General features: G+C 55.0%; 1 protein-coding gene across 1 annotated transcript in view; it reads right to left on the bottom strand.

Annotated features, from left to right (window-relative positions):
- ANTXRL (ANTXR like) overlaps positions 1-6,766 on the bottom strand; it is a 50,916-nt gene extending 44,150 nt beyond the window's left edge. The window contains exon 1 of the mRNA XM_075935709.1: positions 6,317-6,766. Within this exon, the coding sequence (XP_075791824.1) occupies positions 6,317-6,474 (158 nt within the window). The 5' untranslated portion in view covers positions 6,475-6,766. The remainder of the gene's footprint in view (positions 1-6,316) is intronic.
- Positions 6,767-13,870: the final 7,104 nt, after the last annotated feature.

Below are 13,870 nucleotides of genomic sequence, written 5' to 3' on the forward strand. Positions count from 1 at the left end.
GTTTTTTTTTATCGATTTTTTAATCGATTTTTTGTATCCATTTTTGTTATCAGCCCCTTGATATGTTGAGAAGGATCAGCAGCTACAGGACTCGGTCTGGCTTGCAGAGCCGGCGTGTGTAGACCTGGCTCAGTCCCTGCTCCCGTGAGTCAGTGGTCAACCCGCAACACCTCCCCCGCTGTCGCTCTGCATTGTAAAGGACAGGGAAGCCAGCCAGAGCGGCAGTGGGTTTAATGCTGACGAATGAGAGGCCAGGAACTGAGCCAGCATCTTCACAGGCCAGCACCCCTGCCTCTTAATATTGCAGAGCTGCAGAGCGAAACGTGGGCGGGGGGTGTGTGCCGAAAGTCGATAGTGCTAACCGATAAGCTCGGCTAGTCGCTCACATCCCGACACACAGCCGCCGCCTAACTGACGCCCATCTGCCACGACCACCTCGCTATGCAACGGGCTGGGGGAACCATGTTGGGACACGCCCGCAAGGCCCCAGGAGACATCCCCGAAGTCCGCGGAGCAGGGGGCAGGACGTGGCCGCAGGTCACCGCCAGCGGGAGAAGCGACGTTTCCAACATTTCAAACACGCGCGCGAGGGACCGTTCTCTGAATAAGCCAGGGGCAGCATGGAGAAGATCCTTTTGTCGGAAGAGCCTGGGTTTCACCATCCCCCCTCCCAGTCAGGAGCGCTCCTGGCCGCGAGCGTCTGAGGGAAGTGCTTGCGTGGCTTCAGGTTAGCGAGTGGCGAAAGAGACGTGTTCTTTGGACGGGCCTGGGGTGCCGTAGAGCGGAGGAACCAGTCGTGGGCCGTGGCGGCGACGGCGGAGCAATTCGCCCGGAGTCGGCACTCTCAGGATTGCCCCACTAGAGCGATGGTGCCCCACGGGTGGTCCCTGGCTCAGGAGTGGGCCGCGACTGCCTTGCAGGTGGGCTGTGGGCTCAGAGCTCAGTCCCCCTGCAGCAGGGAGCCCGCCCTAGTGTGGCGTGAGTGGGGGAGCCCCAGATCCAGCTTGCAGGGGAAGGAAGCAGGTCCCTCAGCTGGGGGGAATGGCAATGCAGGAAACCACTCACCTGCAGGCTTTCGCCACTGCTCCCATTGGCCGGAATCCCAGCCAATGGGAGCAGCGGAGGCGGTGCCTGGGAGCAGCAGGGGAGACGGAGCCAGGTGAGCACCTCGCCCCGATCCCTGATGCCCGGATCCCTACCCCATTCCCTTTCTGCACCCTCCCACCCAGACCCCTCATCCCCACCCCCTCCTGCTCCCATTTTGTCATCACGGGCGGCTGGTGGAGGGGCCGCGGAAAGGTCTGCGTTGAGTGAGGTGAGCCAAAAAGGGTGAGAACCGCTGCTTTAGAGCAGCCCTCGTTACAATAGGTCAATGCGGTCCCACCACAACACACCATAGCAAGAACACAGACCCCCGGGGCAGGACTGTACCCACCAGGGTCCACCGGCCGTAGCTTCAAGACAGGTTTGTCCACAGGGATAGGAAGTTCACCGGGGCCTTATCCTTTCTGTGGTCTGACACCCACTGCATGGTGGGCCTTTGCTTTTCTCCCACGTCAGGCCTTCCGATACCCAGGCATCAGTCCCTCCGCCCGGACGCTGCCTAGCCCCTGCAGTTGATGCAGGAGGATGGAATCTACATCCGGAGGAGGAAACACTGCACAAACTCAGCAACTCTCCCTTTCTAATTGGCACCGTACATCATACCAATAACTTCACCAGGGCATGAGCTTTCTCCCTCTGCTGGCTGATGCCGTGAGGATCTGATCCCTGCAGACGCCAGCTGGCAGCAGGGAAAAGGAAATCAAGCCCTGATCAAGTCATTGCGGTAATGTACGCTGCCTCTGCGAATAAGAGAAGCGACTTCTCGTCCGCCTCCGTTTGACGCGAGATAACATCTTCCCAGAAGGGAGCAAAGCCGCAGAGATGACTTAAAAGTCGTTCTCGTTCACACGGGTTGACTCTTCGGACAGGGCCTGTCACTCACGCAGAGAGGGCCCCACAGTCATCGGTTCAAGCCTGCGTGTTTCACGATGGTAACGTTTCGGCCCCACTGTTCTCCATCCAATCCAGACTGAGCATCTCCAACTCCACGCGGGCCAGGCACACGTGAAGGAAGGCAAGCCGCACGGTGCTGCCTGGGAGGTGCTGGCCCCACTAGGCCCCAGCACCGCACGAGGTTTGGGGTTATCCCATTAGAAGCTGGAACCAGAACTGGGGCCCAGTTCACATCTGAATAAATGGGATCCCCAAAATGCGTATGTTACATAGTCCGTTTCACTCCCCCCCCCCATCCCTCTGATTAACTATCCTCCCTTCTGACACCCTAAGATATCCCTACCCTGTCAGCTCTTACTTATTCATACAATCACAGAAAACTAGGACTGGAAGGGACCTCGAGAGGTCATCGAGTCCAGTCCCCTGCCCTCACAGCAGGACCAAGCACCATCTAGATCATCCCTGACAGGCGTCTGTCTAACCTGCTCTTCAATATCTCCAGGAATGGAGATTCCACAACCTCCCCAGACAACTTATTCCAGTGTTTCACCACCCTGACAGGTAGGAAGTTTTTCCTAATGTCCAACCTCAACCTTCCTTGCTGCAGTTTAAGCCCATTGCTTCTTGTTCTATCCTCAGAGGCCAAGGAGAACAATTTTTCCTCCCTCCTCCTTGTAACGTTCTTTTAGGTGCTTGAAAGCTGCTATCACGTCCCCTCTCAGTCTTCTCTTTTCCAAACTTTTCTTTTCTTTCAGCCTTCCCTTATAGCTCATGTTTTCTAAACTTTTAACCATTTTTGTTGCTCTTCGCTGGACCCTCTCCAATTTCTCCACATCTTTCCTGAAACATGGTGCCCAGAACTGGACACAATCCTCCAGTCGAGGCCTAATCAGCGCAGAGCAGAGCAGAGCAGAGCAGAGCAGAGCAGAGCAGAGCAGAAGAATGACTTCTCGGGTCTTGCTCACCACACTCCTGTTAATGCAGCCCACAATCATATTGGCTTTTTTATTTTTGTTTATTTTATTATTATCTGGCTCCCTCCTGTGAACCTGTTCCAAGAGCCACTGTCCATACATTCATGAACTCCGTCCTCAGAACACCCCTGGGCTGCCATACGAATCATGTACTCAAGTAGCACCGGCTACATACAGCTTCAGTTTGTGCACACAGCTGCCACTGACACCCTGGCACTCTGCAACAATGCGAGGGCAGCCCACAGATTGTAAACTGAGGCACCGAATCTGTGCAGCGTGTTACAGTCCTACTCTCCACTGGCCAGCAGAACTTCACCCCTGCTTTCAGTGGGACCAAGTTCCGACCTCATAAGCACAAAGAAACACTTTCAACATAAACAACCAAATTCCCTGGCTGGCGTTTTTCATTCCAAACACTTTGGTTTTTATCCTCTGGCTGACTTTTGAGGTCTAATCTAGGTACAGTGGAAGTGGATCGGGGTGAGGGGGGGTGCCACTGACTTTTGTGGCTGCAGGTTTGGACCCTACACATAGACCATCGCCACCACAGTCACAATTAAGTCAGGGGATCAAGTTGCAACACAATTTCAATGCCCCAGTTTGACAGTAACCAATATTTCAAGGCTTTGAATTAACCAGGCATCTAACAGTAACATTTCAAGGCAAGGAAATCACATTGTGCAATGTTATATACACAGAGAGAACCCTCATCTCAAACACCAATAGGCATTTTACTGTTTTTGTTTGGGGTTTTTTTTTTTTTTTTTTGGTATCACATGCTGGAGATCAGCATGCTAACATGGATAACAATTCAAAATCTTGCCACGAGTGCATTTGATGCTGCAGTCAGAAAGAACTGGAATAAACATGAGTCGACATTCAGGTATTTTGTGATTCATGTTCCTAGAACAACAAAGACCACCTTGGGAAGTGGTTTGAGGCTTTTGCTTTCAGAGCAAACCAAAGTCACCAGCTTTTTGGAGGAGGTGCTTTTTGGCCCAACGTGAACACTTCCCCCACTAGAGACAGACATGTGCGTACAGAGCCATCCTCTGGTCGGATTCACATTGGAACAAAGCTCCAATCTCTCGTCATGTTTTAACACATGCGAACAAAAGCAGCTACCATTCTACCGTCGGCGGGGCACAAACATTCACTTAGGGAAGTTAGATGTCAGCAAGTCACCAGGTCCTGATGAAATGCATCCCAGGATACTCAAGGAGCTGATAGAGGAGGTATCTGAGCCTTTAGCTATGATCTTTGAAAAATCATGGCAGACAGGGGAGATTCCAGAAGACTGGAAAAGGGCAGATATTGTGCCCATCTATAAAAAGGGGAATAAGAACAACCCAGGAAACTACAGACCGGTCAGTTTAACGTCTGTCCCAGGGAAGATAATGGAGCAGGTAATTAAGGAAATCATATGCAAACACTTGGAAGGTAATAAAGTGATAGGGAATAGCCAGCATGGGTTTGTGAAGAACAAGTCATGCCAAACTAATCTGATAGCTTTCTTTGATAAGATAACGAGCCTTGTGGATAAGGGAGAAGCGGTGGATGTCATATACCTAGACTTTAGTAAGGCATTTGATACGGTCTCGCATGATATTCTTATTGATAAACTAGGCAAATATAACTTAGATAGGGCCACGATAAGGTGGGTGCATAATTGGCTGGATAACCGTAGTCAGAGAGTTGTTGTTAACGGTTCTAAATCCTGCTGGAAAGGGATAACAAGTGGAGTTCCTCAAGGGTCTGTTTTGGGACCCGTACTGTTCAATATCTTCATCAATGATGTAGATATTGGGATAGAGAGTACGCTTATTAAGTCTGCGGATGATACCAAACTGGGTGGGGTTGCGACTTCTTTGGAGAATAGGGACATAATTCAAAATGACCTTAGCAAGTTAGAGAAATGGTCAGAGGTAAACAGGATGAGGTTTAATAAAGAGAAATGCAAAGTGCTCCACTTAGGAAGGAACAATCAGTTCCATACATACAAGATGGGAAGCGACTGTCTAGGAAGGAGCATGGCAGAAAGGGATCTAGGGGTCATAGTGGACCACAAGTTGAATATGAGTCAACAGTGTGATGCTGTTGCAAAAAAAGCAAATATGATTCTAGGTTGTATCAACAGGTGTGTTGTAAGCAAAACTCGTGAAGTCATTCTGCCGCTCTACTCTGCACTAGTTAGGCCTCAGCTGGAGTACTGTGTCCAGTTCTGGGCGCCACATTTCAAGAAAGATGTGGAGAAATTGGAAAGGGTACAGAGAAGAGCGACAAGAATGGTTAAAGGTTTAGAGAACATGACCTATGAAGCCAGGCTTCATGAACTGGGCTTGTTTAGTTTGGAAAAAAGAAGATTAAGGGGGGACAGGATAGCGGTTTTCAAATATCTAAAAGGGTGTCACAAGGAGGAAGGAGAAAATTTGTTCCTCTTGGTTTCTGAGGACAGGACAAGGAGTAATGGGCTTAAAGTGCAGCAGGGGAGGTTTAGATTGGACATTAGGAAAAAATTCCTAACTGTCAGGGTGGTCAAATATTGGAATAAATTGCCAAGGGAGGTGGTGGAATCTCCCTCTCTGGAGATATTTAAGAACAGGTTAGATAGACATCTGTCAGGGATGGTGTAGGTGGAGCTTGGTCCTGCCTTGAGGGCGGGGGGCTGGACTCGATGACCTCTCGAGGTCCCTTCCAGTCCTATTATTCTATGATTCTATGATTCCTTGCTTGTCACGTTGAACCGTGAGCTGCATGCAAGAGTTAAACCCAACCGGCGATGCACATCCATGCCCTCTCACCGTGTGCCCGGTCTACAGTTGTACAGCTGACTTGAGGACGACAGGTTAAAACACATCTTACAAATGTGTAGACATCAGACCTGAGGCCATGTGGATAGTAGGCTGATAGGGCGTGTCTACAAAGGCGTTGGCCAAGGTGTTTTAATTAATATATTTCAAATGCCAGCGCAAACTACAATCCCCCAGGGACTAACTTGGGAAATACTTTCACCCAGGCAGGTAAACAATTGCTACACACAACTCTTGGCTTCTTAAAATCAATCTGCTGGCCCAAGCTTTGTCGCCTGCGATTAGCCACGTGTGCCCCAGGGGAGGACCTAGCACTAGGCGAATGCTTTGGATTGCACCCCATAACTAAGTCAGCGCCGCCTAGAAGCCCCCGAATTTCTTCACCGCGGACGCAAGACGCGCCTTGTGCGCGCCTAACCCTTGCGCGCCCAGGGCGCACCGAGCTGCGCTCCCAGCGTGGCTGCCTTCGGGCCCTGCGCAGCGGCCCCGGCCGGGCAGGGCGGAGACGCGCTGGGGCCGGGCCCTGCCACTTACTTGTCCAGGACGAAGTAGAGATCGAAGGCCCCGTGGCAGGAGCGCTGGTCCTCTCGCCCGTCCGCCTCCGGCTCGGCTTGCGCGCCGGCCGCCGGGCCCCCGGCCGCCAGCAGCAGCCAGGCGCAGAGAAGCGCCGCTCGCTCCCAGCCTCTCGCCATTTTCCTCCTGCTGCCCCGAGTCGGATCAGGAGCCGGGGAAAGTTTCTGGGCGCCGCGCAAACATGCGCAGAACCGGCTCCCCCACCCCGCGGGCCCGGGCCAGAGCAGGGCAGCAGCTGGGGAGGTGCAGGGGGGTCTCGGAGCCGGGTCCCTAACGCCCCATCCCGCCGCCGCCGCCGCTGCTCCCTCCCGGGCGGGGCTGAGCTCCTGCGAGCCGCCTTCTCCCACAGGGAGACTCGTAGGCGGGGGGAGGCAGGATCTTAGGGGGGAGCTCAGATGGGACTTTCCTGTTCCGGGCTGCGGAGCTGGAGAGAGGCGCGGCTGCACTCGCAAGCGAGCCCCCCATGTCATGCAACCGCCCCTCCCTGGCAACACCCCCCTCCCAGTCCCACCAGAGCTCTGCCCGGCTCCCTCGCTGGCCAATCTCTTCCCTTCAGACTTTTTGTTGGACTCCATCACCTCCTGGGGTCTCTTCCACCCCTAGGAGGCTGTGGGTCTATGCAGGGGCCTGGGAAGCCCGACTCCTGCAACAGACAGAAGCCAGGCCAGGGAACAGAGGAACAGGTCGAGGAGACCCAGATCGCTGCCGTAGTCAGGGGCAGAGGGGGTTTCAGGGATGTGGCTTTCCCTGCTGCCCTTTTGTCTGCAGAGGAATCAGTGTAATCAGCCAAGTGTCATGCGAACAGCCCAGACTCCTGCCCAGTGGTTTCCAAGCGCTGCTTTGGAAACAGCCCAGCTAGCCGGAATCCGGATTAGTCACCCAAATAGCTCCGGGGTTCATAACAAACCAGGCTCCTTCCCAGTGCGGGGATGGGTTGCCAGATGGCTTCAACAAAAATACTGGACACACATTCCATCTTATTTAGAAAATACTGGACATTGATATTTTCTCATTGATATTTTCTCAATTTATTTCCCAAACAGAAAGCTCAAATACTGGACTGTCCGGCACAAAACCAGACACCTGGCCACCCTAGAGGGGAAAGGCGAGAGCAGGTGTGTGCTCAAATAATTAACCTCCATCTCTCCTGCAATGTGGGGCAGTGTTACCCCAAACCCTCATTTTACCCCTCAGTAGCAGAGGGACCTGCCTACGTGCTCCCAAATATCAGTTGTCAGACCTGACCCCCCCTTTCACAGTAACCACTGGCCTGGCATGGCAGGAGACAGAGTCAGACCTGACCCCCCCTTTCACAGTAACCACTGGCCTGGCATGGCAGGGGACAGAGTCAGACCTGACCCCCCCCCTTTCACAGTAACCACTGGCCTGGCATGGCAGGGGACAGAGTCAGACCTGACCCCCCCTTTCACAGTAACCACTGGCCTGGCATGGCAGGGGACAGAGTGTCTCTTCTAGGGGGGTAGCTGTGTTAGTCTGTAACTTTAAAAACAAGGAGTCCTGTGGCACCTTATAGGGTAGGTCTACACAGCAGGGCAACAGTCAGATTGCATAGCTGAAGCTGACGTAGCTTAACTGGGCTTTTGGCATTATCGGCACAGCAGGAAGTGGGAGGAAGAGGACTCCTCTTCCGATTGCCCTTGCTCCTCGTGACATGAGGGTTCCTGGAGTCGGAGTAAGAAGGCGTCTGGCTTGACATGATTTTGAAATAAAAGCTTGTTGTGTAGGCGCACGTTTTGTTATTTCGGAATCACGCTGCTGTGTAGACGTACCCTTAGAGACTAACAAAACATACAGGCTGTGTCTAGACTGGCAAGTTTTTCCGTGAAAGCAGCTGCTTTTGTGGAAAAACTTGCCAGCTGTCTACACTGGCCGCTTGAATTTCCACAAGAGCACTGACTTCCTACTGTAAGAAATCAGTGCTTCTTGCGGAAATACTATGCTGCTCCCGTTCGGGCAAAAGTCCTTTTGCGCAAAAGGGCCAGTGTAGACAGCTCAGATTTGTTTTGCGCAAAAAAGCCCCGATCGCGAAAATGGTGATTGGGGCTTTTTTGCACAAAAGCGCGTCTAGATTGTCATGGACGCTTTTCCGTAAAAAGTACTTTTGCGGAAAAGCATCCGTGCCACTCTAGATGCTCTTTTCCGCAAATGCGTTTAACGGAAAACTTTTCCGTTTAAAGCATTTGTGGGAAATCATGCCAGTCTAGACGTAGCCACAGAGTATCATGAGCTTTCATTGGCAGAATTCACTTCCTCCAATGAGCAGAGTGGAGAGGAAAAAGTGGACAAGAGGAGGGTTTACACACAAAAGCTCATGATCCCATATATTTTGGTTAGTCTCTAAGGTGCCATAAGTCTACTCATTGCTCCAGATAGTTAAGTCCCAGGCAGACTGTGAAGAGCTACAAAGGGATCTCACAAAACTTGGTGACTAGGCCACAAAATAGCAGAGGAAATTCAATATTGGTAAATGCAAAGTAATGCCCATTGAAAAACATAATCCCAACTCTACCCATAAACCATGGGGGTCTAAATTAGCTGTTACCAGACAAGAGAGAGATCTTGGAGTCATTTCAGGTTCTCTGCAAACCTCCTGTCAATGTGCAACAGCAGTCAAAAATGCAAACAATGCTGGGAATTATTTTAAAAGGGATAGAGAATAAGACAGAATATTTTATTGCCTCTGTATAAATCCAGGGCATGCCCACATCTGGAATACTGCATGCAGATGTGGTTGCCCCATCTCAAAAAAGATATGTTGAAGTTGGAAAAGGTTCAGAAAAGGGCAACAAAAATGATTAGGTGTATGGAACAGATGCTATATGGGGAGAGAGTAATACAAGTGGGACTTCTTGGAAAAGAGGCAACTAAGGGGGCGGATGATAGAGGTCTGTAAAATCATGACTGGTGTGGAGGAAGTGAATAAAGAAGAATTATTTACTCCTTCCCACAGCACAAGAACTAGGGGTCACCAAGTGAAATGAATAGGTAGCTGGGTTAAAACAAACCAAAAGAAGTATTTCTTCATGCAAGGCACAGTCAACTTGTGGAACTCCTTGCCAGAGGATGTTATGAAAGCCAAGACTATAACAGGATTTTGAAAAGAGCTAGATCAATTCATGGAGGTTAGGTCCATCAATGGCTGTGTAGATGGGTAGAGATGGAGTCCCTAGCTTCTGTTTGTCAGAGGCTGGGAATGGGTGACGGGAGGGATCACATGATGATTCTCTGTTCTGTTCACTCCCTCTGCGGCAGATGGCATTGGCCACTGTGGGCAGACAGGACCCGCTATGGCCGTTCTTATGTTCTTAAATTCGGAAGCAACCCTTTCACCGTGTCCCCCATTAGCATCTCCTGCCCCGGGGCGCACAACCGAGACGCCAAGGGCAAAGTGCTGAGGGGGGTTGGAATGAAACCATCTCACCCGTATAGCCTGACCCCTTGATGCCATAGGGCTGGCGCGATCAGTAGGGCAGCCTGCTCCTCCCACCTCCAACCCAGGGGATCCAATGTAAAAATCCCTCTACTCTAGGGGGGTTCAATCAGCTTTCATCTGCAGACCCTTGCAGAGTTTCGAATGGAAATCTGAGACAGTCCCAGGACCCAAGGGCTCCATGGACCACGGGTCATAAACCACTGCTCTAGGGAAGTGAGTGTGAGTGTGAGTGTGAGTGTGTGTGTGTGGGGGGGGAGACAGATCTGCCAGAGACCGTATGACCCTGTATGCCTATGATCTATGGCTGTGTTTTGGGTACCTACCAGTGCTGCCTGGAGGCACCAGTGTCTAGTGTTGTGGGAGGTGGGTGGGTGCAGGAGAGTGGCGGGGCTGGGGGCTCTTTGTGGCTAACTGTGTGTATGGATGGGAAGCAGGAGGTGTTTGGTGCACGTGGAAGAGTGTGTGTATTTGGTGTGTATGTTTAGGGGTGTGTGTCTATGTTGGGGGTGTATGCAGGAGTATTTGGTGCATCTGTGCAGGAGTGCATGTTGCATATATGTGAGGCTTGCATGCAGTGGTGCTGTGTATGGGGTGTTAGGCGTGTGTGTTGTGTCTGTTTTGGAGTGAGTGTATGGTGGTACATGTGGTGAGTGTGTAGGAGAGTGTTGTGTGTACAGTGCGTGTAGGGATCTATGTGCAGGGGTGGGTTGTGTGTGTTGCTCTGGATGTGTGTTGTGTGACTGTGTCTGCCTTTGGGCTCAGGGACCCAGACAGCAAGTCACTGCATCGCCCAGACATAGGCCGGAACTCGGGAACATATTGCCCCCAGCCCTGTTACCCCCACACCCTTTACACAAAACTGTACACACAAAGCCTTCCCACCAGCACCTACACCCAGATACACCCCCACACCTCCCAACTACCCCCCACGAGCACACACAGCCTTCCCACCAGCACCTACACCCAGATACACCTCCCAACTACCCCCCACGAGCACACACAGCCTTCCCACCAGCACCTACACCCGGATACACCCCCACACCTCCCAACTATCCCCCCACGAGCACACACAGCCTTCCCACCAGCACCTACACCCAGATACACCCCCACACCTCCCAACTACCCCCCCACGAGCACACACAGCCTTCCCACCAGCACCTACACCCAGATACACCCCCCAACTATGCCCCCAGGACACACAGCCTTCCCACCAGCACCTACACCCAGATACACCCCCACAAACACACACAGCCTTCCCACCAGCACCTACCCTACCCCCATTCCTTCCACCTACCCTCCCCCCAGTTTCCCACCCATCCCCCTGCAAATACACACACCTGCTGCCTACATCCCTCACAAATACACACACACACACACACACACACAGCCCTCCCACCAACACATACAACCCTCCCCCTATACACACAGCCTTAAGTTTCTGCTCCCCCGCACCCCCTGCCCTTTCACACATGCAGGCCTCCTACCTACACACAGACACAAACCCCCTAACTCCTCCCCCCACACACTGGCAGGCCTTAGCTCTCGCTTTCACAAACACACCCACTCACACTCACGTCTGGCCGCAGCCAGGCGCCTCCCTCCCCGGCCGATGTCAGTTACTGCCAGCAAACCTGGAGCCGACGTCCAAGCTCCAAGCGAGGCGGCTCCGGTTTGGATCCGGTTCAGCGAATCAGACTGTCGGCGGGTCACAAGCGGATCCGCTTGCCCTGTGTAAACCACGCCTGAGGCTGAGGGCACGGCGTGTGTTCACTACTGGGAGAGGCGGTCTGCCCCTCCCACCAGTGCTGCCCGCTGGGCGCCCTTTCCAGGGGAAATGGATCTTTCCCGGACTCGTGTAAACGGGTCCAAGTCAGATCGGAAACCGATTTCCACCCTTCGACATCCGCCCAGTGACTCGCCTTTTTACCCCAACGCCGAACACTTCGCACGCAGCCAGGTGCAATTTGACTGGACTCGGGCCCGGATCACCCGTTTTTCTTACCCATTCTGCAGCGTGCGTCCCCGCCCAATTCGGATCCCTCGCAAGCAAGCGGATCGCAGCGTGTAAACGCGCGGAGCCAATCAACAGAACCGCCTCTCTCTCTCTCTCCGAGGACATTGTAGCAGGGCGTGGCGCACGCTTGGAGGCGCGTCTGGAATTGGGATCAGAGGATGATTCTCTGGGGAAGTGAGACCCAAAGCCACTCCGAATCCACACGCCTTTGCGGTGCCCGGCTATTGCAAAACGACTCCGCCGAGACCTGTTCCCCTTCGCACTCGCAGTGTGTCCCGGGGGGCTAGGGGAGACTCGGACCCCGTCCTTTCTCCGCAGAGCTGTCTCTTTGGGTCTCCTTTTGATCTTTCCAGCTACAAACAGCAGCGCCCCCCTCCCCGCCCCAAAGGTGCCCGGTTAATTCCTCCATGCGCCCTGCACGTGGGGCGGATCTTGCCGGTGGAAAGGGAGATGGGGGCGGACTAATCACACCTGAGGAGGGGGGAAGCAGGGACGGAGGGGACAGGGGGCGGGGCGGGGGGCAGGGGAATCGACCATGAGCAGATCTCACAGTAAAACCAAGCCAGCTACAGCCAGACCCCCCCCCCCATCAGCTGAGCGGCCGCAACCTCTCGGTGGCGAACGCCACCCCGGCTGGGTGCGGAGCCGCTGGGACCCCCGCCCCTAGCAGGGTGGCCCGATCCCTGGCCGTGTGGTGGGGAGTTAAAATTCCTGCCCGCTCCTCGGGGACTCGGTCGCGCCGTGTCAATTTCACTGCCTCGGTGGGTCTCACAATGTCTCTGGAATGGCAGGGAACCCCCCCCCCCAGCAGGGCAGAGTCCCCCCCCCCCAGCAGGGCAGAGTTCCTCCCCACTCCCCCCAGCAGGGCAGAGTCCCCCCCCAGCAGGGCAGAGTCCCCCCCCAGCAGGGCAGAGTCCCCCCCCCAGCAGGGCAGAGTTGGTGTTTCGTTTCCCGGTTACAGCCCCGCCCGCCTCCTCATCAATTCCCCGGGGGGGGGGGGGGTTCATTGGGCGACCTGCTCCCACGGATGTTCGGCCAGGCGGTGCGAGGCGCTTGCAGGGCGCGACACCTTCCCAAAGCCGTGTCCCCCCTGCCCCCCCCCCCCCGCGGCTTTGAGCAGGTTTTTAGGATGTAGCATCCCGCGGAGCACCTGCTTTCCAGCCCCCTTCATCCGCAGGCTGGGGGGGGGGGGGGGCGCCCAGCCGGGAGATGAGCCAGGCACCGGCGCGCTGAAATACACGAAGTCCCTTGGGGAGTTTCCCTTGGAGAAGGGGGGCGGGTAGAGAGCGGGGCCCGGGAGGCTGAGGGGTCTCCCGGGAGGGGAGGGGGGCCTGAGAGAAGGGGTGTCTGGTCTGCGGTGTTGCTGCCGTGGGGCATACGGGGAAGAAACCCGCACCCCGCGGGAGAAGGCGAGTCCCGGGGAATCGGGGCGGGCCCTTTGCGGGGCAACCCCCTGGAGCAGATAGCGCCAGGCTGCAGCGCTCGCTGGCTGCCAGGAGTCCGTCTGTCCCCGGGGTGGCTGAGTCTGTCCGCAGACTCCAGAGGGGACCCAGCCTCCCGCACGAAGCCAGGCCGGGAGGGGCCGGGCGAGGGGAGCTGGGAGGGGAGGGGAGGGTGGATGCGGGAGGAGCGAGGGCAGGAGGCAGTGGGGATGGAGAGGGGCGCACGACAAGGGGAACAGAGGAGGCGTGAGGGGCAGGGAGGGGAACAGGCAGGACGCGGCTGGAGCACAGGCGGGGGGGCCGATGGAACCCGCTAGGGGCGGGGGGAAGCAGGAGATGGGACGGGGGGCATGGAGATGGAGGGGGGTGCGCGGGGGATGGGTGGCTTCGGGAGCAGGAGGAAGTGGGGTGTCTGCAGAGGAAGGGGGCGCACGGGGCTGTTGTGGGGAGCAAGTGCAGTGGAGGGAGGGGCGGGGTGCAGAGGAGGAGGGCGGGCGCAGAGCAGCGCGGATGGGCGCAGGGGCGCAGCGCAGCGGGGGTGGGCGCAGGGGCCGGCGCAGCGCAGCGGGGGTGGGACTGGGCGCAGGGGGCGGGCGCAGGGGGCG

The sequence above is a fragment of the Pelodiscus sinensis genome, chromosome 8, assembly GCF_049634645.1.
Source record: "Pelodiscus sinensis isolate JC-2024 chromosome 8, ASM4963464v1, whole genome shotgun sequence".
In the NCBI taxonomy this organism is placed as follows: domain Eukaryota; kingdom Metazoa; phylum Chordata; order Testudines; family Trionychidae; genus Pelodiscus; species Pelodiscus sinensis.